The sequence below is a fragment of the Stegodyphus dumicola genome, chromosome 2 (genome assembly GCF_044657685.1).
Source record: "Stegodyphus dumicola isolate Sdum_Otavi_A_Nest chromosome 2, ASM4465768v1".
Classification (NCBI taxonomy): Eukaryota; Metazoa; Arthropoda; class Arachnida; order Araneae; family Eresidae; genus Stegodyphus; species Stegodyphus dumicola.
The window spans coordinates 283213983-283239023 of record NC_140769.1 but is presented as its reverse complement, the minus strand read 5'-3'; the positions used below and the strand labels follow the sequence as shown (position 1 = coordinate 283239023).

The 25041-nt window shown below is 32.1% G+C and overlaps 2 protein-coding genes across 2 annotated transcripts in view; one reads left to right on the top strand and one right to left on the bottom strand.

The window, feature by feature from the left end:
* Positions 1-19046, bottom strand: part of LOC118181419 (uncharacterized) — a 32113-nt gene extending 13067 nt beyond the window's left edge. Inside the window, exon 1 of the mRNA XM_035350561.2 lies at positions 18894-19046. The gene's annotated coding sequence lies outside the window, so the exon portion shown is untranslated. The remainder of the gene's footprint in view (positions 1-18893) is intronic.
* A 381-nt stretch (positions 19047-19427) lies between these two features.
* Positions 19428-25041, top strand: part of stas (Transmembrane protein stas) — a 49722-nt gene continuing 44108 nt past the window's right edge. The window contains exon 1 of the mRNA XM_085812227.1: positions 19428-19558. Within this exon, the coding sequence (XP_085668353.1) occupies positions 19507-19558 (52 nt within the window). The 5' untranslated portion in view covers positions 19428-19506. The remainder of the gene's footprint in view (positions 19559-25041) is intronic.

Below are 25041 nucleotides of genomic sequence, written 5' to 3'. Positions count from 1 at the left end.
CAAAGCTATACTGCTTTGCATATATTTTGTAATGTTAGTATGAGTTTGGCTTTACTTTTACAGGCAATATAAAATATTTCTTTATTAATATTACTCCTGAAATCATGTTTATTTGTAATTTTAAGCTGATTTTAATCTTATAGGGCTTTTTTTTTATTGACATGCTTATTAATTACATACTTTTTATTTCAGCTTAGATTATTTTATTTAGTCATTTAAGAAGTAATAAATAGTTCCCCCCCTTCTGTATTTGCTTTTATTTCATGCTTCTCCTTTTTTGATTGTTTCGAGTGATGAAACTAACAGAAATCTATAAGGGAAGAATACACAGACAGAAATTTATAAAAAAGAAGAGAAAATTCAAATAAATAATAATTAAAATATTAGGTGTTTTTCTTCCTAAATTTTCTACAAATTTTGGGGAAAAAACACCTAATATTGGTCTAAAGGCCTGTGGAAAGAAAGAAGGGAAAATGGCAGTCTGTCATCGAAATGCAGACATGGCTTTAACGGGGAAAAAAGCCTAATGCTTTAGTAACCATCTATGAAACACTAATGAAAAATTACAATGAGCAAGTTCATTTTATGCAGCAACTCTTAATATTTACTACTAATAAATTTTAATTCATGCTACTACAAAATACTTATTAAGATCAATGAAAAGTTTACTTCATTCTGCAAATACCTACTAAAATATTGCTTAGAATTTAATGGATGCACAATTTAATTACAGCTAATAGTCAGAAGAAAAATACCAACACAATGGAACAGACATCAATTTAAAAAAAAAAAGAAAAAAGAAAAAAAAGAAAGAAGTGTCATCAATTACAGAAAGTGGTATAAAACAGGAGTTATAATTTTATTTTTTATATTTTTTTTAAAGAAAGTATGTGATTATTTCTTTAACCCTCTCACTGCATACTTTTTTATTCAAAATAGGTTCAAAAATTGCATATTTTGTTTATTACATATTTCAAATCTACATATATTTTAGAGTGAAAATATACAAAAAATTTTAGTAAAAGAGTTTTTTTTTTTTTTTTTTCAATATAAAATTAGATCATAGAAAAAGTTTTTCAGAATACTAAAATTGAAGAATAATGATTTATTTTATAAAATACAAAGGTAAAACATATATACTAATGACAATATTTGCATAATGTAATATTTTGCATAACAATTTTGCACTGCTGTTGAACGTTTTCAATAGAAACTGAATTTTCAGATTCATTTCACAATCTAGGAATCTGAGATATTTTTATCAGTTTCGCTATAACTATCTTCAATATACTTGAAATAAGAGTCAGAACTACTCTCAGTGTCGGAAATATCGTCAGGAATATAGGTTATATCACTCGCGAAACACTTCCTACCAGACATCTTTGAGCTCTGAAAAGCACGCGCAAAATGTTACATTACGTATGCTTGTATATTTGACAGAAATATGGACAACTAACGCCATCTGTTAGCCCCCATCTGAATAAACAATTAAACATCACAGAAAAGCCGAAAGGAAACCTTGAACGGGAAAAGAGAGGGTTGCACAGTTAAATAGACGGTAAAAATGCATCCGCGCGGAAATCGCAGCAAATTTTGCTACTTTTACGTTGCCCGTGGAAATCGCGGGATGCGCAGCGAGAGGGTTAATAAGAAATGGAAACAATTTAAAGGTACTTGGCAAAAGAAAGAATTCTTCGTAAAAGTATATTTTAGGGCACCCCCTTGGAGAAACTTGGCGATTTTTGGCGGTACATGGACACCGAGTTTGTGCAATTCTTTGACTTGTTATTTTGGCCTGCGTAACGGCGATTTTCGGTGCAAAAACTGTACGCAATTTTTGCATGCAAACAAAATAACAAGTCAAAGAACTTGTTATTTTGTTGCACAAACTCGGTATCCATGTACACATCAACCTATTTTCACTTATAAAAAAAATCCACAAATTGCACAAAAATGGCATTGTGCACTCCCTTTATCCATGTACACATTGACCTATTTTCACTTAAAAAACATAAGAGAATTGCACAAACTATGCTTTACACACTCCCTTGAGTTTGTCCATGTACACATCGATATATTTTCACTTAAAAAGTTAAAGGAGCACTCAATTCTATAGTAGAGGCAAACAAAAAATACATAATCTCAATAAGCTGCATTTTAAACCAAACAATAAAATAACATAAAAAAGGAAAAACCTGTTACATATGTATTTTAGCACTACACAAAGCAAATATCCCTTACTTTTTTGGAAATTCGTTCATCTTCAGTCTGTGGCACACAAAATTCCTTAATAGTATCCATAAACTTCCTAAGATTATCTGCAACTACAATCCGTATATTTGATGTCGTCACAGAAATTCACAAAAATAAGAGTCAAATATATACTCTGTAGTTCCAGACTATGGCTACCAAGTAAACCTTCATTTGCACAATTAATTCATCAATTAATGCACTTTTCCTCTTTTGTTCCAAATCGTACAGAAACTTCAAATTAATCCTACTACATTCAGCCATTGTACCATCTAAACAATGAAACAAGCAATGTACTTCCTAAGCAACACACACCACAAAAGCCCTCGCAAAACATCCCATGATTAAAAACTTCCCAAAATAATGCAAACAATTACGTCATAATAGGGTTTCCATAACATTCAACTACTCAGGTTACCATAAATGATACAACACCTTGGAGATAAATGAAACAACAACTTCGCGATAATACAAGGGGTACCTTAAAGTCAACTCTAACCGAAAACTTAATGTAATACAGTCAAAAGTCGTTAATCCGGACTCGTCGGGACTTCGGCGATTCCGGATTATCGATTTTTCCGGATTGTAGATCAGTTTAAATCTCGTAAGATGGCATGAAGAAATTCTAAAATTAAAAATATGAAATCGTAATTTATGAAATAAAGAACAATTATGATCTAAAGTGTATCAAAATTTACAAAAAAAAAAAAAAAAAAAAAGCTTAATATTTACTTGTTTACTTTATTAAACATTTCTTTCAATGTAAGTTGTTTAAGTTGCTTCGTTTTATGTGATAATACTTTCTCTTTAATTCTATAAACAGACATAATTTCTTGTTCAGTTACAAAGTTCCGCTGTTCAAGTCCCGTAATTGCTGTGCCGAGAATACCAACTAACTTGTCAATCGAAATTTTTTCGTTTTCACTAACCTCTCTGTCACATTGTTCATGTCTTTATCCATTTTTTAAATTTAGGTAAGCAGCAATAGCTGCAAGAACTCCTAAAATAGATGGCATTCTTAGGAAGCGAGCAGGAAAAGGAGCAATTATTGATCAAGCAACACGATAAGGAAGTACATATTTGATGCTAAAGAAGTTTTTAGAATTAAGAACTTTTTAAAGAGATGTAGATAACCCTAATGTTTCACTAACAGAGAGACTGTGGAATGATCTTGCAGAATTGGAAACTCTTCTTTCTATACCGTATATAGCTACAAAAAAGCTGCAATCTGAAGAAATGACAGGAGGCGAGAACAGAAGAATGGGAGGTTTGTTCTTTCTGAAATGGAGGGTTTATTGAGAAGGAATCGTTTCTTCAATGAAGAAAAGAGAAACTAGTTTGCTTGACAATGACATCTTGCTGGTTTCAATATATGGAGATCCGAAACACCGAATTTTCTCGGATGACGAACAAATTAAAAAGGCAAAGAAAGTCATCTATGAACTTTCATTAAGAATGAAATTATTCTCAGAACAATTGGATAATTTGAATCAGGACAGTCAAACTGCAGACACTGTAATTTAGTCTCTATCGTCCTTTTCCAGAGTCGTAGCTAGGGTTTTCAACACCCAGGGACAACTGAAGATTTCGCGCCCCCTACTGTTTGCCAAGGATGGAAAACATTTAATTCTAAAATGTCGTAACATCAGTTTGGCGCCGCTTAGATTCTGCGCCCGGGGACAGATGCCCCTCTTGCCTCCCTCTAGCTACGCCCCTGTCCTTTTCCAGTGATGAATTAGATTTTGAGAAATATTTTTGGGTAATATTGTAAAGGTTAAGGCAAAGCGAATGAAAATAAAGAAACAAGAGCCTTTAGATATAAAAATAAAAAAATATAATTAAGATTTCCACTCGGCCTTTGAAGAAATAGAGAAATATGATTGTGCTTGCAAGGCATCTCTTTCAGAACTTAAAAATCTATCGTTAAAAGTAGCAGCCCTAACAGTAATAGCTCTTCCTCCTACTCAAGTTAGTCTGGAAAGACTCTTCTCGGCTCTGAAGTTCATCAAATGGATCTATGGCCCTCCAACAAAGAAGATCTTGCCGAAGCTATACTGTTTCTTAGAAATAACGAATGCCAGTTTTTCCATTTCATAATAAATGTTAATTAATATGAATAATTTGCTATGTCATGAATTTTTTTTTCTGTAGCATCTATTACTTTTTTTATACAGTAGAAAGTCCGTAATCCGTACTCGTCGGGACTTCGACGATTCCGAATTAAGGGTTTCTCCGGATTATAGATCATCAATTTAGATCTGGTAAGATGGCATGCAGAAATTATACAATTAAAAAACGTGAAAGCGTAATTTATGAAATAAAGGGCAATTATGATCTAAAGGGTATAAAAATTTACAAAAAAATGCTTAATATTTATTTATTTACTTTATTAAATACAGTCAAAAGTCGTTAATCCGAACTCATCGGGACTTCGGCGATTCCGGATTATCGATTTTTCCGGATTATAGATCATCAGTTTAAATCTCGTAAGATGGCATGCAGAAATTCTAAAATTAAAAATATGAAACCTTAATTTATGAAATAAAGAACAATTATAATCTAAAGGGTATCAAAATTTACAAAAAAAAAAGAGCTTAATATTTATTTGTTTACTTTATTAAACATTTCTTTCAATGTAAGTTGTTTTAAGTTGCTTCGTTTTATGTGATAATACTTTCTCTTTAATTCTATAAACAGACACGATTTCTTGTTCAGTTACAAAGTTCCGCTGTTAATTGTTGTGCCGAGAATACCGACTAACTTGTCAATCGAAATTTTTTCGTTTTCACTAACCTCTCTGTCACCTTCTTCATGTCTTTATCCATTTTTTGCAGCAATTCCACTTTTTGTTTGTTGGACATCGAAACATACTTTCGTTTTGTAGATCCTTTGGAAATTCCAGCATCGGAAATTCTATTTGACATAATCGAAAGTTCAAGTTTACTTTTATAAAATTGCTTTTACAGTCTGCAAAAAATAATAAGCGGGATCCAATTCGAAGATTAAGGAACAACGCAATCATTAACATTAACTGAAATAGATAATTAGATAATTTTAGCTTACACCGTCCGTTATACATTAAACGCGCAGGCGAAAATGTATTCTGCACTAGCGCACACGCATATGCGCAGTAGTCAAGGTCTTACGCGCACGCGTAAAACGCCTGTGCGCATGTGCCAACGTGGCGCATGCGCAGAAAGTTTTTAGCTTTGAGGTCCGGATTATGGGTGTCCGAATTAACGACTTTTGACTGTATACAACACAAGAAAGCATTCGTGAATTATTACAACTAATGAAAATAATATAATTATAAAATACCAACATACTTAAGATATTAGAATATACTGTTGCATAAAAAAACTAAAAAAGATCATTTGCACTTTTTAGCAACACTAAAAGAAATTACAAAGTAGTATTTCATAACATCCATTTCTTACAATACGAACATTTCTGGTTTAAGCTGATTTAATTAGTATGAAAATTCAAAATATATTCAACTAACAGTGAAACAATACAGTAATAGCCTGACTCATGCAAACTAAAAATTATGTGGTTCCTTATTTCTAAATTTTCCAAAAAGCTTTGAACGATATCTTGAAGAAAATGTCGCTTAAGTGCAGAATTGCCCACATATTTGGTGCTTTTTACAAGAGTAAGAATAATTCGATTTTTGTCAATTTTCTTTGACTTTTTAAGTGACAATAGGTTGATGTGTAGATGGATAAAGGCAAGGAAGTGCGCAATGCCATTTTTGTGCAATTCTCCGATGTTTTTAAGTGAAAATAGGTCGATGTGTACATGGATAGCGTGTACAGTCAAAAGTCATTAATTCGGACACCCCTAATCCAGACCTCAAAGCTAAAAACTTTCTGCGCATGCGCCGCGTTGAGACATGCGCACAGGCGTTTGCGCATGCGCGCAAGACCTTTACAACTGCGCATATGCGTGTACGCAAGCGAAGAATACGTTTTCGCGTGCGCGTTTTATGTATAACGGTACAATTATCTAATTATCTATTTCAGTTAATGCTGATGATTGCGTTGTTCCTTAATCTTGGAATTGGATCCGGATTATTATTTTTTGCAGACTGTAAGAGCATTTGGCTGATCTTTGGAATGTGGTAACGGGTAGTTTGGCGACATTTTGGAGGCGATAAAGGTTACTACCTAGGACTTTGATAATAATGTGAGCAGTACTCAGTTCCGATTACGCATTATTTTGTGTGAGAGAAATGAGAGATCATGAGATATGTCGTGATATTAATGGACGAATTACAGTTCTTTAATCGGAAAAGGGGGGGGGGAATTTGGAAAAATATCTGTGGCAGTATATTATTTTGTATTAAGCTTCATTGTGTGTTGTGTGAAGTAGTGTTGAATAATTTTCGGATTGTATGGTGCTGTCTAATATTATTTTAAAGATCCGGAAACAGGTGCACATACCAATACAATAGAGGGCACGTGGAGTGCTATAAAAAGCGCCATTCCGAGGCATTGTGATAAAGAGAATTTTGCTTTTTATTTAGCGGAGGAAGTGTGGAGGAAAAATTCGCAGAAAAAAATCGTTCAATAATTTTATTGAATCAATAATAAAAGTGTATCCACCATGTAAGTAAGATTCTGAAGAAGATTAGGTAAGTTAGTAATTTTAATTATTTGAGGACATTATTTTTATGCATTGTTCTAAATGTAAGGTGGAAGTAAAGTAATTTGGTATTATTGGAAAATTGTTATTAGCAATGACTTAGTTTAAAGTAATTAGGATTGTAAGCTAATTTTTATTAATTTAATGTATGTGCTTATTTATATTTTAAGTAGTGTTTTTGAATTTAATTATATTTTAATTAAATCATAGTTATTTTGTGAATTATATATTTGTAGAATTTGGTATACGTTAGAGTGGAAGTAAACGTGCATGGAAATAATTTAAATATTTGACACTAAGTATTTGTAACCATTTGTAATGTTTGCGGTATGAATTAGTTGGTAACGTTTGTAATATAATAGATAATGTAGAGGTAAAAGTTTTTTGATATTTTATTTATTTTATACATGGAAATGTTCATATTTGGAAAGGGTATATACTTTTTCGCGATCAGGTAATTTCATATATGTTCTTTTTACCGGGTTTAAAGATTCAGAAAATTGTTATGCATTTTCGTGAAATTTTTCTAATTTATGAGAAAAAAGTAGTGTACATGGATATAGTGAAGAGTGTGCTCAATGCCATTTTTGTGCAATTCTGGGATGTTTTTCTAAGTAAAAATAAATTGACGTGTACATGGTTTATGTGTATGTGTTATTCTGAAAAACGCGCAAGGAGTTTGCTATTGTGCACTTTTCCCAATTTTGCAGTGAATATTTGGCATGAATAAGCAGTTTTGTTAGATAAAATTTCTAGCATAAGTGTAATTCGGCTAGTAGATTGTTGGAAAAAGTGTTGAGTAAATAAAAAGAAAAGAAACATATCTTTACTTTGTGAAGACAAAATGGCAGCGGAAAAAAAAAATAGAGGGTTGCTGTAGCAGAGTTGGTCGCCAAATTTTCGCCAAAAAATCGCCAAGTTACCATAATCCAAAGATCAACCGAGCATTTTCATAGTAAAAATGCTCGGTTGATCTTTGGATTATGGTAACTTGGTTGATAAAAGTAAACTTGAACTTTCGATTACGTCAAATAGAATTTCTGATGCTGGAGCTCCCAAAGGATCTACAAAACGAAAGTATGTTTCGATGTCCGTCAAACATAAAGTGGAATTGCTGCAAAAAATGGATAAAGACATGAAGAAGGTGACAGAGAGGTTAGTGAAAACGAAAAATTTCGATTGACAAGTTAGTCGGTATTCTCGGCACAGCAATTACGGGACTTAAACAGCGGAACTTTGTAACTGAACAAGAAATTATGTCTGTTTATAGAATTAAAGAGAAAGTATAATGAAATAAAACGAAGCAACTTAAACAACTTACATTGAAAAAAATGTTTAATAAAGTAAACAAACAAACATTAAGCTTTTTTTTTTTTGTAAATTTTGATACCCTTTAGATCATAAAAGTTCTTTATTTCATAAATTACGGTATCATATTTTTGATTTTAAAATTTCTGCATGCCATCTTACGAGATTTAAACTGATGATCTATAATCCGGAATCGCCGAAGTCCCGACGAGTCCGTATTAACGACTTTTGACTGTATATGCAATTCTTAAAAACGCGTCAAACAGTGGGCGATTCTGCACTTTCCCCGAAAACGTATTCCCCCTATTTTTTTTTTTTTTTTTCAGAAGAAACAATATCAATATTAAAACAATATCACATACTGATCATGTCATTTGTATAATAGAAAAAGGATACTATTTGGTTTTGAAGACCGTAAAAAAATTTCAGCGAAAATGTATGCGCAAAAGCGTCAACGCTAGCAAACACATTCATTTAACAGCACGCCAAATCTAGCGTACGCGCTGACTTAAAATTGCATAAGTTCAGATAGTTCTATATTTCTTAAGAAGCCATTGAAATATTAGTTTAATTTTTAAATCATTTTTTGATTTTAAATCCTTTTTCTTTATATCCTATGGAGTTAACAATTTGGGAACTGTCCATGACAAAAAGTCTGCAATAGAATTTTTGGGTAGAGTAGACTTTAAGGTACCCCAGTATTATGGCGAAGTTGTTTGATTTTTTGCCAAGTTGTTGTTTCATTTATGATAGCCTGAGTAGTTGAATGTTATGGAAACCCTATTGTGACGTAATCGGGTGCATGATTCTAGGAAATTTTGAATCATGGGATGTTTTGTAAGCATTTTTGTGGTGTGTGTTAAAACCATTTAGATGGATTTGAATGGATTTGTAGGAAGAAAGGTTCAGATGGTCACTATGAGAAGCGTTCGATCAGAAAGAGTATATGTGGTTTGAAAAAAGTCATTTGAGTATGATTGATATTTTGATTTTTACGTGGCTCTGGGCGTAGGAAGCGAACTCAAAAATCGTGGTAAGTGAATATTTGCTTTTGGTAGTGCTTAAATGTATAACATGTTTTTTTCTTTTTTAGTTAATTTATTGTTTGGTTTAAAATGTATTTTATTGAGATAATGTATTTTTTGTTTGCCTATATTGTAGACTTTGGTGCTCCTTTGACTTTTTAAGTGAAAATATATCGATGTGTACATGTACAAAATAAAGGGAGCGCGCAATGCAAGTTTGTGCAATTCAAGTTTTTTTTTTTTTTAAAGTGAAAATAAGTTGATGTGTACATGGATACCGAGTTTGTGCAATTGTTTGTCTTGTTATTTTAGCTTTGTGAAGCGGCGATCAAAAATCGCCGCTTCGCAAGCCAATGAGTCAAAGCATTGCACAAAATCGGTATCCATGTACCGCCAAAAATCGCCCAGTTTCGCCAAAGGGTACCCTAAACTATACTTTTACCGAATTTTTTCAAAGAAAAGCATACTTGCCAACCTATGACACTCTAAAATCAGGAGATTTTTCACAATGTTAGTTTTTAATAATGAATTACCTTTAAATAGTTGTTAATTCTTAATGCAAGCAACACAAAAATACCTTATACATAAAAAACATTTTTGTTACTTGCATCATTTAAGGGAAAAAAAAAAAAAAAAAAAAAGACATTTTAATCAGTTTTCGTACAAATGTCATGAACAGTGGCAGATTCTGCTTTCATTAAAAAAGAAACACCATAATTTTGTTCATAGCAATTGCCATGTAGACCTGCTTTCATTAATAAAAGTTTTTCTAATGTGTCATCACTAATATTAGATCTAAATTTAGTCCTCGTTTTCGCAACAGCACTGAAAATACTCTCACACTCTGCATTACTATAGGGAACTGTCAAGATGGCCAACATAATTCTAGACCGTTCACTATATTTTAAAATTCCATCAGCACCTTTCAGTTTTCCAATTACATTCCGTCAATCCGTGCTGATTTTATAACTTCATCCAAGTTTTCTAATTGTAAACTGCAAAATTGTGACTGCAATATATCAGTGACAAAATCAATGTCATCATCTTTCATGACTAAATGAAGTAACACAGGAAATCTGTTCAAAAAGTACCTTATATCAGAAAAAGATGCATTTGCTAGAGCAGAAACATCAGCAAGAAATATCCAGACCTGAAAGCATGCAACAGCTTTAAAATTATTTAGAATATTAATTACGCTTGATAAACATGCTAAATTTTTAAAAATCAATCTCAGTTTCAAAAATAAAAATATCTGAAAATTCTCATTTGTGAAATGAGGTGCTATCACCAGCTTTTTCTTGAAAATTATACGCACTGATATAGACAACTATTGTTAAGTTTCTGCAAGTCGTCCCTACTCTTCCGGATGTGGTCAAGTGACAGCTGAGAATGCGCCAGGGCAAGGGAGAAACCTCATTTGGGTTGGTCTATTTCTTATAAGGTCCATGTTCTGGATACGGTTGCTCTCACTCACAAAGCAGAAATTCTTACCTGGTTTGCAAGGTTTATTTTTAGATATAATCTAGAGAAAATTGAATTGCTTTCAGACGTCCAAAATCACTTTTTTGGGGGGGGAGGGCGTTCATATAACGAAGTATTAAGCCAAGTTCCATAAAAATCGAGAGAAATTTTAAGAATAAGAAAAAGTCGGGAGAAACATATTGTAAATCGAGTTGGCGGGAGAACGGTCGAAAATCGGGAGAGTTGGCAACTCTGGAAAAGGCATCATTCATTATAGAAAATTATGTTTGAACAACCAACGAGATGAAATTATGCTTTAGCGATAACTCGACACCAATGTAAGAATCCATTCAGTTATGTTTAGCCTTTTTTTATATAAATTATAATAATGATCTGAAATTTACTCTTATGCTTTTGTTCAATTATGTTTAGCCTTTTTTATATAAATTATAATAATAAAAAGTTATTATATGAAATTAACCTTTCACCTAAATCAAGCCCGCAGGCCGCATGCGGCCCACAACAAATATTTTTGCGACTCGGCCAATATATCGGCAAATAATAATATATAATAATAAAATAACATATTGATGAAGATAAAAATTAAATGTTTACTGCTAAGTAATTAACGATAATTTATTCAGTGTTGTTAGATTACTCACAGCGAGCTGAGACACACACTACTTAAATTACAAATGCGTGTGAGTAGCTTGCGTTCAGCTACCTTCAGCTTTTGGGGGACACGTGCACTCAGAACTTGTACGCATCCCCCCGATAGCCGAATGTGGCCGAACTCATGATCTCAGTTTTCCAATCATAGTTTTGTACGATATATTGGTGCATGCACTTTGCTTTATTATTAATTATTACTTAATTCATATTGTTACGGATTTCATAGTTATTTATTTAGTTATTTTTTTTTATTTAGAATTGTAATTAGATTTGCTTCATGTTGCCTTAGTAACGCAGACGATTTTTGAAAAGACAGCTGCATTGGAAGGTTAAAAATAGAACAGCGCGTGCATTTAATACCTAATAAATAAATATCTCGTAATTGCTGTTGCCATCCACAAAAATCCAGATATTTATAGATGTTTCCAGTATATTCGAGAAATTAATTATAATAAAGCATATAAAAGCCGAGAACAAACAACTCATCTCAGTAGTAGCTGTAGTTCTAGCGAACTGTTTGTTTACTTAATGCTGTGATTGATTTGTAGCGATTTCGCTGTGAGATAGAATTAGTTTCTCTGTTTTGAATTGATTTTTGCTAAACGTTTGACATTTTGTGATATTGTTAGAATATTTCTGAAGAAATATTTCAGCATTTTGATTTATCTCTTGTGGAAAGAATAAATTTTTGTTAACTTTTTAATGTTAACCGTGTTTATTCCAGCCCTTTGTATTCAGTATGTCTATATCAAAACCAAGTGGTAGTAAAATTAAACGAAAAATTGCTGACGAACATAGAGAATATTCCAAGTAAAATGGGAATTAGAATATTTTTGCTGTGAAATAAAAGATAAAATAATCTGCTTGATATGTAATAATACTATTAATGTACCAAAGTTATATAATATTAAACGTCATTACGAACACCACAAATCTAAAAATAACAATTACGAAGGATTAATGAGAGAAGAAAAGTTGAAAGAGCTCAAGTTAGGAGTGAAAACGCAACAGTCCATGTTTAGTAAAGTATTGCAAGAAAGTGAAGCGGCGGTACATGCAAGCTACGTCTTGTCTGAGTTGATAGCTAAACATTCGAAGCCTTTTACTGATGGTGATTTCATCAAGGAATGCCTAATGAAAGATGGAGAAATTGTTTGTCCTGGAAATGTGAAGGCTTTTCAATCAATTTCATTGTCTCGAAATACAGTTGCGGAAAAAGTTACTGATTTAGCCGCGAATTTCAGTGATCAGATCAAAGCAAAATCATCTAGTTTCGAAAGTTTCTCCACTGCCTGTGACGAGAGCACGGACATTAGTGGCAAAGCTCAATTAGCAGTGTTTCTTCGTTCTTGTGACAAGAATTTTAACATTTTTGAGGAATTACTGGAACTAATACCGATGCCTGGTACTACCACAGGAGAAGATATATTTACTTGTGTTTTTGAACTTCTGCAGAAATACAATCTACCTTTGGCAAAATTAAATTCTGTAGCTACAGATGGCGCTCCATCAATGACTGGGAAAAACAAGGGCTTCGTAGCATTACTAAGGAAAAAAGTTAGTGAAATTCACGATTCAAACATTCATCATATGCATTGTATTATACATCAAGAAGTTCTATGCACGAAAGTAATAAATATGGAGAATGTTTTGTCGTATATAAAAAAAGTTATAAATTTTATAAGATCTCGAGGTTTAAATCAGCGTCAATTCACTGCTTTCGTAAGTGAGTTAGATAGTGAATATTCGGGTTTGTCCTCCGAGGTAAGCTGGTTATCTTGCTTCAAGATTCTCAAACAATTCTGGGATTTGAAAGAAGAAATATGTCAGTTTTTAAAAACGAAAAATCAAGACGTAAGTTTGTTTTACGATCCAATATGGATACAAGATTTATCGGTACTTTTCTGTTTTGCCGGAGCAAGCGATAAAGTCGCCAATAATGGTACAACCGATGCCAAACGGAATATTCTCGCTGGTAACCTTTTACGCCTCATTTTCAAAACAAGTCGCAGCTTTTTCTTATCAGATTGATTGTTTCTTTCAATACTGACATATAATTACATAGAATTTTTATCAGATAGTTCAGTTTTATGTCTAAAGCCATTTTCGGTAATTAAGTCAATTAGGATGCAATCACAGCGCTTACCTGAAGCCGAAAATATAGAAAAGGTAAAGTCAAGGGTTAAATTCATCAATTCTAATGAGAATGCATTAGCGAAGTAAAGCACTGCAGTTTTCCAAATTTTCTGAGTAAGCTATTCGTATGAATTAAAATATTTCTTGCATTTAAACTTGTGTTCCAAATTAAGATTTAACTTGAAATTAATGTAGATAATTACTGAGAGCATTAGATTTTTGTAGAATAGTTTGCGTGAGATGAGATCGCTTGGGGTCACGTATGAACCGGCGAATCAGGATGTTGAACCATGAAACATAGTAAATTCTTAAATTAGCGTCTTTTTATAAATGTATTGTCTTTATTTATTGGCTTTTTATAAAATTTTAAGCGATATTAAAATGTTTATGCCTTCAAAATAAAAAATTCTTAGAACTAAAATTTTTTAAATATTTTTTACGTGTATACTGTATGTTGTCGCCAATAAAGTCTGCTTGGCGAGATTTGCGCCGGCGAAACGGAAAAGTACCGATTTATCTTTCTTGGTTGATATTACCAAACACTTAACCGATTTAAATTTATCGTTACAAGGAAAAGATCATATCATTACGAACATGTTTGACATAATTAAAGCATTCAAATGTCAACTAGTTCTTTGGGAAAAACAACTTAAAAATGAAGATTTGACGCACTTCCCGACGTGCAGCATGAACAAATCAAGTTTAGATGATACTTGTTCGTATCAAAAATACGCAGAAAAAATTGCAAATTTAATAACTGACTTTGAAACGAGGTTTAATGACTTTAGTTCCCTCAAAGACAAATGTTTTTTGTTTCCTTCGATTTTCTCAATAAGTATTGACTCAGTACCCAGCCATATGCAAATGGAGGTGATCGAGATTCAATGCAACTCAAATTTGAAAGCAAAATTCATTGAAGTGGGCATGCCTGAATTTTACAAATATTTACCAGGCAGGTTTGAAAATATTCGAAAATTCGCATATGAAATTATTTCCATGTTTGGTAGCACTTATCGGTGCGAGCAGTTATTTTCAGTCATGAAAGGTAATAAGTCTCCTATTAGAAACCGTATTAATGATGCTCACCTTGGATCAGCGTTGAAAGTTATCGCTGCAAACAAAATGTCTCCTGAAATAGGAAAGATAATAGCAGAGAAGAGATGTCAAGTATCAGGACGTAAACATTAAATTTTTCTTGTTCTTTTCTATATAAATATATATATATGTTTATTATTGTATTATTTGAAAAAATCTACATTTCTATGAATATTGATTTTTTTTTTTTTTTTTTTTTTTTTTTTTTTTGCGGCCCACCTAAAGTTAAACCTTGTTTGTTTGGCCCAAGTGTACCTATGAGTTTGACATCCCTGATTTAGAAGATGGTAATGATCACTGGCAACAAGGCAGGAAATGATTTCAAATGCAATGACCGTAAATCGTCGGGAAGAGATTTGTATGCATGTACGTATATGCATGCTATCCACCGTAGTGGACAAACTGTAACAATTACTTAAAAAAATTTGAATAAAATTAATTTTTTAATTATTACTAAGGTTATCAGTTTGCCTTCCACCACACTTCAAATCATGTCATCCGACTAAACAAAAGTTAGCTTCATTTATTCCTATGTTTTCCGTGCTCTTCAAGTTTGCTCCTCCAAACAATCCCTTGATGAAGAACTAAATTATTTAAAAGCAATAGCTATTCACAGGGGGTTTTTACCCAACATTATTAATCAAGCAGTTAAAAAATTCTCATCTTAACACACTAAAAGGCACACCCTTGCTTTAGGAGATTATAAAAATTCTGTTGTCATTCCCTTCTTTCCATAAATTACCTATAAAGTTGAACATATTTTGCAGAAATTTAACTTTCGGGTCATTTATTCTCCCATCAACAAAATTCCGAGTTCCATACTCAAGAACCCCATTGTGGATATGAATTCCTGGGATATTTACAGGATTCCTTGCCAGTGTGGTTTAATTTACATGGGTCAAACTAAGGGAGCCTTAAAATTTCGTGTCAAGGAACATGAGGCATATCTTAGAAAAAGGAAACACAGAAGTCTTCTCTTGCCCAACATTGTTGGTCCGAAAATCACACTTTCGATTTTTCTGCTGCCAAAATTATTCAAAAAGCATCTTCCATTGGAGAACTGGATTTTCTAGATTTCAAATTTAAAAAAATCTTTCTGTTGTAGGTAATGATCCTAATTCCAATCCATGTTTGCCTTTGGCCTTTAAAGAAATTATGTTTTAGTTCTGGTTTCATCAACAGATGGCGCCACTAGCTTATTTTCTGTCCAAGCGTTCTTATCTTATCTGATCATTATATCCTATCTTGTTCATCTGCGCTTTTGCAGCTGATGATGGTGGTTCTGTGAAAATTTGAAAATATAACGCTGATTTTTGTTGTTTGACTTCTGAATTAGAAATGCGTACGGTTGAACGTCAGAGGATATTTTTTACTCTTATTTTTGTGAATTTATCTGGCGACGTCAATAAACAAATTCTATTTCAGATAATTTTAGGACGTTTTTGGATGCTGTTAAGAAATTTTGTTTAAAGACACGGAAATTTCTAAATAAGGTAAGTGGATATTTCCTGTGTGTAGTGCTAAGATGAATTATGTTATTTCATTTAAAATGTAGCTTATTGAGATTATACATTTTTTGTTTGGCTCAAGTTTAGAACTGGCTGCTCCTTTGACTTTTTAAGTGAAAACAGATCGATCTGTACACACACAAAGTCAAGGGAGTGCGTAATTCTCTGATGATTTTTTTTAAAGTGAAAATAGGTCGATGTGTGCATGGATACAGAGTTAGTGCAATTCTTTTAAATGTTATTTTGACTTGTGCCAAAATAACATGTCAAAGAACTGCACAAACTTTGTGTTCATGTACCGCCAAAAATCAAGAAGGGGCACCCATAAAAATATTTTTACAGGCCCTTTTTAGGAATTGTTCAGTTATGTGCGTTACAACTGTAACAAAGCTATATATGTTACAGCATGGCCAAAAATATAATCTTTTTTATTAATGATGTCCAAAATGCTTCTGCTAGATAATGTAGAAACATTTATAATGTGATATTGCACATGTTGCATAGAATCTTTAGCTTTGTAATCCCCAAGCAAGATTCAATTATTTGAGTACCATCTGCAAGGCTGAAAAAGTTCTTTTGGTAGTTTACAAGTCAATAATCATATCCTAATTGGTCCAGTCTCGTAAGAAAGCCATTCATCAGTCATAATTTAGTCAGGTATTCTCATTGCTGAACGGAGCCCAGTTGATGACATTAATCTACCATTACCCATTTTTGATTTTTGAAAAAAGAGCCTGTTATCTTCAAACTGGATATTTTTTTATAGGGTCAATGCCAATCTAAGATTGAGTTTTGCCTAATTTTATATCTGTGAATGCAGAACACGTAACTGTGAACGCAAAAAAATTCTTCTAAATCAGTTACGTGTTAATTTATTCGGACTGAGTAATTCTGTATGTGTTGAAAAAATTCAATAACCAGTCATAGCTATATTACAAAAAATTAAAATGAAAAGCATGACTTCACACTGAAACTGCAAATACTAAACTTCCTACGTTAAATATGTCTGTGAGGAAAACTGTCATTCCATAACATCTTTTGAATTTATGAAATGATGTGTATCTTAGTTTTTTTTTTTTTTTTTTTTTTTTAATTCTGTTAAAAGCAGTAATTAAATTTAACCAAATTTCATGGATTTTTAATTTGAAGATGGACTTGCTAAAAAAATTTTTTTTTTTTTTTTTTTTTTTTTCAATTATTGGAACTGGATTCACAAATACACACACTTCCGAATCAAAACATTTAGACAGCAAATGTGATACTGTCATGAACAAAATTTGCATCAGTTTCTTCTGTATTTTGTAAGTTGTTAAATATGTAGCAATAATTCGCTTTATCAATTAGGGTCTGCAGAATATTTTTTTACATCCCAGTCATAATAGCAAACCTAAAAGTACAAAAATCTCACATTTAAGCAAAAGCTTATTATGGTTAGTACCAAATAATAGATAGCAATATATTTTATTCAAATGAAAATTAGAAAATTTACAACTTCATCCGATAGAATGTCAACGAATATATACAATTTTTAAAAAAATCATGCTTTTCAATGGAGCTCCACTTAAGATACATCAAACATTTTAAAACATTTCTGTTCTTCAAACTTTAAATGAACAATAAAAATACAAAACTTTTGATACAATTTTAAAATGATATCTCTTAACAGTATCTGCAACTTACATTTTATGCCAAATATATATACTACTTAAAGCAGGAAGTAAAAATCTTCAAATTCTGATTTAAAAAACGTTTACTTGGTTTCATTTTCAAATAATGGATTACTATATTTGCATATTTTGTTTCCATTGTTATTCTGCATGGACTCTATCTAATTTTTCTATGTTTCTGATGCTATAATTTTGCATTTTTGGCATTGCTTACTTCAGTTTGGACTGATTACTTTTTAAATTTTGAACTTTGTTCATTCAGAAAGAGGCCTTTTTCTTATTTACTTTCTTTGTTTCACCAACCCCTGATGACAAAACAATTTTGTTTTCAGGAGAAGGACCTTTTTTTCTTTTTTTTTTTCCAGTTTTGGTTTTAGCCCTCCTTGCAGTTTGCCTGTTTTTTAGTTTTTGCATGTGGTTTATTCTGAATTGAATATGGGACGAATTTAAAATGCGATTTTTATTTTATTTTGCATTATATTACTTAAACATATACTGGAGATTACTCGTCAAAGTACGCAAAGGCTAACAACTCAAGAGGAGGGATGCATTACTGATGGCATTTTGAGTTTAACTGGGTCGTCACATTAGAGATGGGAAAAAAAACAAAAATATACTAAAGATAACCCAAACTAATATACGGAATCCATATAATTTTGATTATGCTAAAAAATAATTTATAGGACTCTTCTTAAAAGTACAATGTTCACTGAATTCACTCTGTGTTAATACTTTAATTTCACAAAATGTAAACATTTTGATTGACAGCATGACTTTTTTTTATACTCATGTAAAATATAAATGAATGGCGAGAACAAAACTCTGTTTGTAACAAAGTAAGAAATGACAAAAATTCATTTGCCACTAATTACTTTTTAAACGTTTAGTTGAGCATTGGAAGCACCAATGCAAATTGCAGCAAAGGAATTATTGTTATTTAAGAAAACTTACGTTATTCGTTTACGAATGACAATACAAAACAAAGAATAAATGCATAACATATTTCTTGCAAACAACTTCTGAAGAAGAACAAATTTAAAAGCAGACATTACACCAATTTACCAAAAGTGCGGCCGATATTCATACTAAAACGTGACTATATACGTTAATTAATTAATTACACTTACCCTTAAAAAACTGGTTTTGCAACTAAAATAATTTTTGGAAGCACTATTTAATATTTTAATTAAATTTCTTTAATTTAAAACTCTCAAATTCGGCAAATGGACGCTGTCATCAAGAATCATTAAATGGGTAGCCATTTTTCGTGACAAAATCAATTTCCCTAGAGGGCGCTTTATGAAAATAGTGAAATAATCGATAATCACGACGCAAAAATTTAATTAAGTCATTTTCGTCTTCTTCTTGAATAAATTTTCTTTTAAGGTCATTAGTTTTCATTTCTTAGGTATCAGTATATCCATGTTTTATGCATTAAATTCAAAATAATGATCAGGTTATACACTTTCTAATATAATTTTAAAGTCGAAAAAGAAAGTTTAACATTTAAATATATTTAACACTCTATGAACTAAGACAAAATACCTTTTATAGATATTACTATTAATTTTAGCACATAAATTAAGAAATATTATTACCAAAATTAAATTTACATTTTTATAATATGTTTATAATTTGCAACACTTTGTGCAACTCAACATATTGTTTTCCTTTTCTTCTGCCGACGGTGATTTGTTTCCTTTTCGAGGAGCATTTGTTCTTTAAATTTGTTAAAAAATTATGTCGGTTCATTGTTCTAATTGTCATAACGATGTGAAAAAAATTGATTTAGGTAAGAAAAACTTAGAATATTAATTTGATTTTATTTAAATTATTTGTAAATTATGAAATACTGTAAAATTTATATGTATGTGTTTGTTAGGTGCGTATTATGAATGTCATTGTTAAGAAAGTTGTTAGTTGATTGTGTATTCAAAAATGTATATCTTTATAATTAGTTATTAAGCTTCGTTTACGCGTGATTGACTATCAAGTTTAAGAAACTCTATAAATTTATTAATGAGGCCATACTTACGTTAAATTATGAAATTCTGAAACCAAGATTAAGAAATAATAGCTTCCAAAGATGTTAAAATACCGTAGATTCTGCAGTCAAAGAATTATGTAATATTTAAAAAATTTTCACAGGACTAGTTTCGATGGTTTTACCGAACCATCATCTTCAGCTGCAAAACCGCAAATGAACAAGATAGGAAATAATGTTTAGATAAGATAAGAAAGCCTGGACAAGAATAAGCAAGTGGCGCCATCTGTTGGCATCTTATCTATCTTATCGAAATGATTAGGCATCTTATCGCTCATAATGTGAAATTCAATAATAAACCTTTGAAACCAAATCTAACTGTGAGAGAAAGAGCTACAATGCGCGAGATTCATTCTAACCCGGATATTGTCATTTCAAAGGCCGACAAAGGTGGCCAGATAGTCGTCATGGATAAGAACACTTACATCGATGGTGTCACTAAACTCTTAAACGAAGGACCATATAATCCTATCCCTAAAGATCCTTCACCTTCGGACTTATCCAAAATAAAAACTGCGATCAAATCTTCGCAAATCATTTCAAGCAACTTAAAACATTCACTTATCCCATCTGTTGCGAATTGTGCCAGATTATATGCTCTTCCCAAAATTCATAAAAGTAGTATTCCTTTCCGCTCTATTGTATCAAATTTAGGTACTGCCTCGTATCCATTAGCTAAATATTTAGTTTCTAGATTTTCCACTCTATTAGACAATAACATTTACATCATAAAAAATTCAATAGAGTTTGTAAAAAAGGTTAAAAACATTTCTCCTCGTAATTTACTCATGGTTTCTTTTGATGTAAAATCATTATTCACCAATGTCCCAGTGGAGGGTGCATTAAGATGTCTAGAAACCAGACTTCGCGAATTTCATTTCTCTTGCATCGAAATTGATGAGCTAATTTCTCTCACTCAACTCTGTTTGAAACAAACACATTTTGTTTTCCAAAATAAATATTACAAGCAAACTGAGGGATTAGCCATGGGAAGCCCCCTCAGTCCCATCCTGGCTGATATCTACATGCATTATTATGAATCAAAATTGTTTGAAACTTTAAAATTCCCGGCATGGTTCCGCTACGTAGACGATACTTTTACCCTGTTTGAAGGTAATAAAGATGATTTGAATAAAGTTCTTTCAACAATGAATTCTATTGATCCTGCTATTCAGTTCACTTTTGAACTTGAGACTTGCAATTCTCTTCCGCTTCTCGACATTCTGGTCACACGTAACATATCCAACTTCAGTACTACAGTTTACCGTAAACCCTCATCGGTTTGCCTTCCACCACACTTTAAATCATGTCATCCGACTAAACAAAAGTTAGCTTCATTTTATTCCTATGTTTTCCGTGCTCTTCAAGTTTGCTCCTCCAAACTAGCCCTTGATGAAGAACTAAATTATTTAAAAGCAATAGCTATTGACAGGGGCTTTTCACCCAACATTATTAATCAAGCAGTTAAAAAATTCTCATCTCAACACACTAAAAGCCACACTCTTACTTTAGGAGATTATAAAAATTCTGTTGTCATTCCCTTCTTTCCATCAATTAGCTATAAAGTTGCACATATTTTGCAGAAATTTAACTTTCGGGTTGTTTACTCTCCCATCAATAAAATTCCAACTTCTATACTCAAGGACCCCATTCCGGATATGAATTCCTGGGGTATTTATAGGATTCCTTGCCAGTGTGGTTTAATTTACATTGGCCAAACTAAGAGAGCCTTAAAATTTCGCATCAAAGAACATGAGGCATATGTTAGAAAAAAGGAGCTTCTGTTGCTCAGCATTGTTGGTCCGAAAATCACACTTTCAATTTTTCTGCTGCCAAAATTATTCAAAAAACATCTTCCATTGGAGAACTGGATTTTCTAGAGGCATTTCACATTCATAAAAATCTTTCTGTTCTAGTTAACGATCCTAATTCCAATCCAAATTTGCCTTCGGCTTTTAGAGAAATTATGTTTTAGTTCTGGTTTAGCCAACAGATGGCGCCACTTGCTTATTCTTGTCCAGGCTTTCTTATCTTATCTAAACATTATTTCCTATCTTGTTCATTTGCGGTTTTGCAGCTGAAGATGATGGTTCGGTAAAACCATCGAAACTAGTCCTGTGAAAATTTTTTAAATATAACGCTGATTTTTGTTGTTTGACTTCTGAATTAGTAATTATGTAATAGTCTTAATTAGTTTATATTTTGCTTCACTAGGATGGGAGGATCTAAAAATCTACATATTTATGTATACATACAGTATGTGTACATGTGAGTTTTAGTCAGAAGTTAAAAGGTAGAGTCTATTTTCTAATTATCCCCACTCCTACCCGAAAATTTAAGAATTGTTTGACAACTTTGGAGAACATTCATGAACTAATTGATGGTTCTGAAGAAAAGTTTTTGTTTGGGTATATTTATGTCTATTTCACTGATATCTCAAGTGCTAACTATTTTTTTACATACTTCTTTTACCATACAAGACATACACACTTTAAGGTTTTTGTTTAATTATTCTTCCCATATAACTGCCCATTTATAATAATCTATTCTCACTAAGAAAGAAAAATGCCTGATGCGGAGACCATATGGACCTGCTTGTATGGCCTATTCAATTATATACATTTTCTCCTTCATTTAAACGTATTTCCTGAAATTATTGCAGCAACAGATCCCTGGAGACAAGTTGAAAATGGCATCAAAAATTCCAAATTTTGAAATTAAATATCCGAATGAATTTTTGTCATATGGGAGACAAACTTCTTATGATTTTAGTTTTTCTTAAAAAGTATAAAACTTTCCAAGATATAAGTGTAGGGGTTGATCTTTACAGTACCCCTTGGTTTGTGTGTGAAAAAATTTCCAAGTGGTAGTGATTGTTCCATAAATCTTTGGAATATGGTAACAGGTAGTTTGGTGACATTTTGGTAAGGCGATAAAGGTTACTAGCTAGGACTTTAGCAGTGTACATGGATAAAGTCTAGAGTGTGTGCAATGCCATTTTTGTGCAATTCTGGGATTTTTTTTTAAGTGAAAATAGGTCGACGTGTACATGGATACCGTGTATGTGCAATTCTTAAAAACGCGGCAAGCAGTGGGCGATTCTGCACTTTCTCTCAATTTCGCACCTAATCTTCGTCATGAGTAAGCACTTTTGTTCCATAAAAGTTCTAGCATAAGCGTAATTCAGCTAGCAGATTGTTGGAAAAAAATATTAATTAAAAAAAAAAAAAAATACCTTTTCTTCATGAAAACAAAATGGCATCCAAAACTAAACTAGCAGGTTGCTGTAGCAGGGTTGGTCGCCAAATTTTCGCCAAAAAATCGCCAAGTTACCATACTGTAAAGATTCACCAACCTTTTGTGAAAAAGTGCTGATTACATATAGTAACTAGATGATAAGTTGTGATGGATCTGGGACTGAGTGCTGCCCAAAGAATAGTTTTGAGTTGAGTACAGTAGTTACCATGCAAAACAATTATTTTAATTATTAATTAAGGGCTTAAGTCAGAGTTATTTGATTCTGTATTACATATGAATAACCACTATAACAAGAAAGTGCCAAAATTGCTATACAGTACAAAGTCTGAAATCCGGACGTCCATTATCCGAAATGATCTAAATCCGGACCTCAAAACCAACTACAACGTTTTCTTGTAGGCTTTACGCATTCGCATGTTTTTCCCCCACCCCTCCGCGCATAATAAAACATCTGTAAAGTCCCGAATCTTAATTTCACTTCGACACTATATAAAATACCTTGTTATTGAAGAAACAATCATTTTAGCATAAATTTGTGTGATCTGTAATTTGGCTCCATTGCTGCGTATCTGCTTGGCACATATCTCAAATGAAACATTCCACATACATACATCGTTGATTTGATGCCAACCTGGTGAATCATTATTTATTATACTTTCCTTTCATTACTGCATGTTTATCAGTAATGAAAGGAAAGTTTATGTTTTATGACAACTTGAGTAATGTTTCATGTAGCTATGCTAAAACAATCTTTTTTTTATGTTAGTAATTGAATAATAAAGGAGTATGGTAACCTTTTATATTGACATTACGCTTGGCTATGATTACAGATTTAAGTGTGCTAAAAATTGTTGACAAGGAAAAATTTAACAAAAATTTCTTTCCTTGTGCTAAAAATAGATTTTGTTGATGATATTCATAGACCCATAGATTACATTTAGGGCTGTTTGAATTAAGAATAACTGATCTGTTATTCACATAAATCCAGAACCACCACGAGAGCTCGTATGGCCGCACCGAGTTGCAAAATTTAGGACAAACAGAGGCGGTAAGATATCTTGTGCCAGCCCTCAATAAGGCTTATATATGGCAATTAATTTATTCAGAACTCTGATAAGCCTTAAGCATGTGTAAGAAATAGACATAAGTTAACAAATAACTAATACATTTCAGGCTTAATTGTCTCGGTGTGCGATAAAGCAAGATAAAATTTAACGAAACAACTTGTCGTTAGTCGCCAAGCTAATGATGCATAGCCAAATATGTATAGTGAAGAATAGCTAAATTTGATGCTGATAGCCACTAATTTTAAAGGTTTTCGGATATCGCCGAACAAAGGTGAAATTTTCCAATTAACACCTTTTGTAAAGAAATGTGGAGAAGCGGTAATAAATGAAGATTATATAAAAGAAGTTTTTCATTATGATGACAATGCTTCTGAATCATCAATCAATTAATGAATGGTGAAAATCTGTAGTATTGATATAGATCTAGAAAATACCACAACTGATAGTGAAAAAGTGACAGAGAAGTTACTAGAAACAAAAAAAATCTCGACTGACAAATTAGTCAGAATTCTTGAAACAGCAGTTACAAGACTTCAACAATGTAACAGAACAAGAAATTATGTCTGTCTAATAGAATTAAAGAGAAAGGATCAGCACCAAAAACGAAGCAACTTAAAGAATTTACATCGAAAGAAATGTTTAATAAAGTAAAGACATAAATATTAAGCTTTTTTTAAAATTTTGATACTCTTTAGATCATAAATACTTCATTATTTCATAAATCACAATTTCATATGTTTAATTTTATAATTTCTACATGCCATATTACTAGATTTAAACCAATGATCTAATATCTGGAAAAATCCCGGAAGTCCAAATTTCGGTCTTTGTATTTATTAATATTGTTATATGCATATGTAATCAAGGTATCGATGCATATGTATCTTAATATGATATGTACTTTTT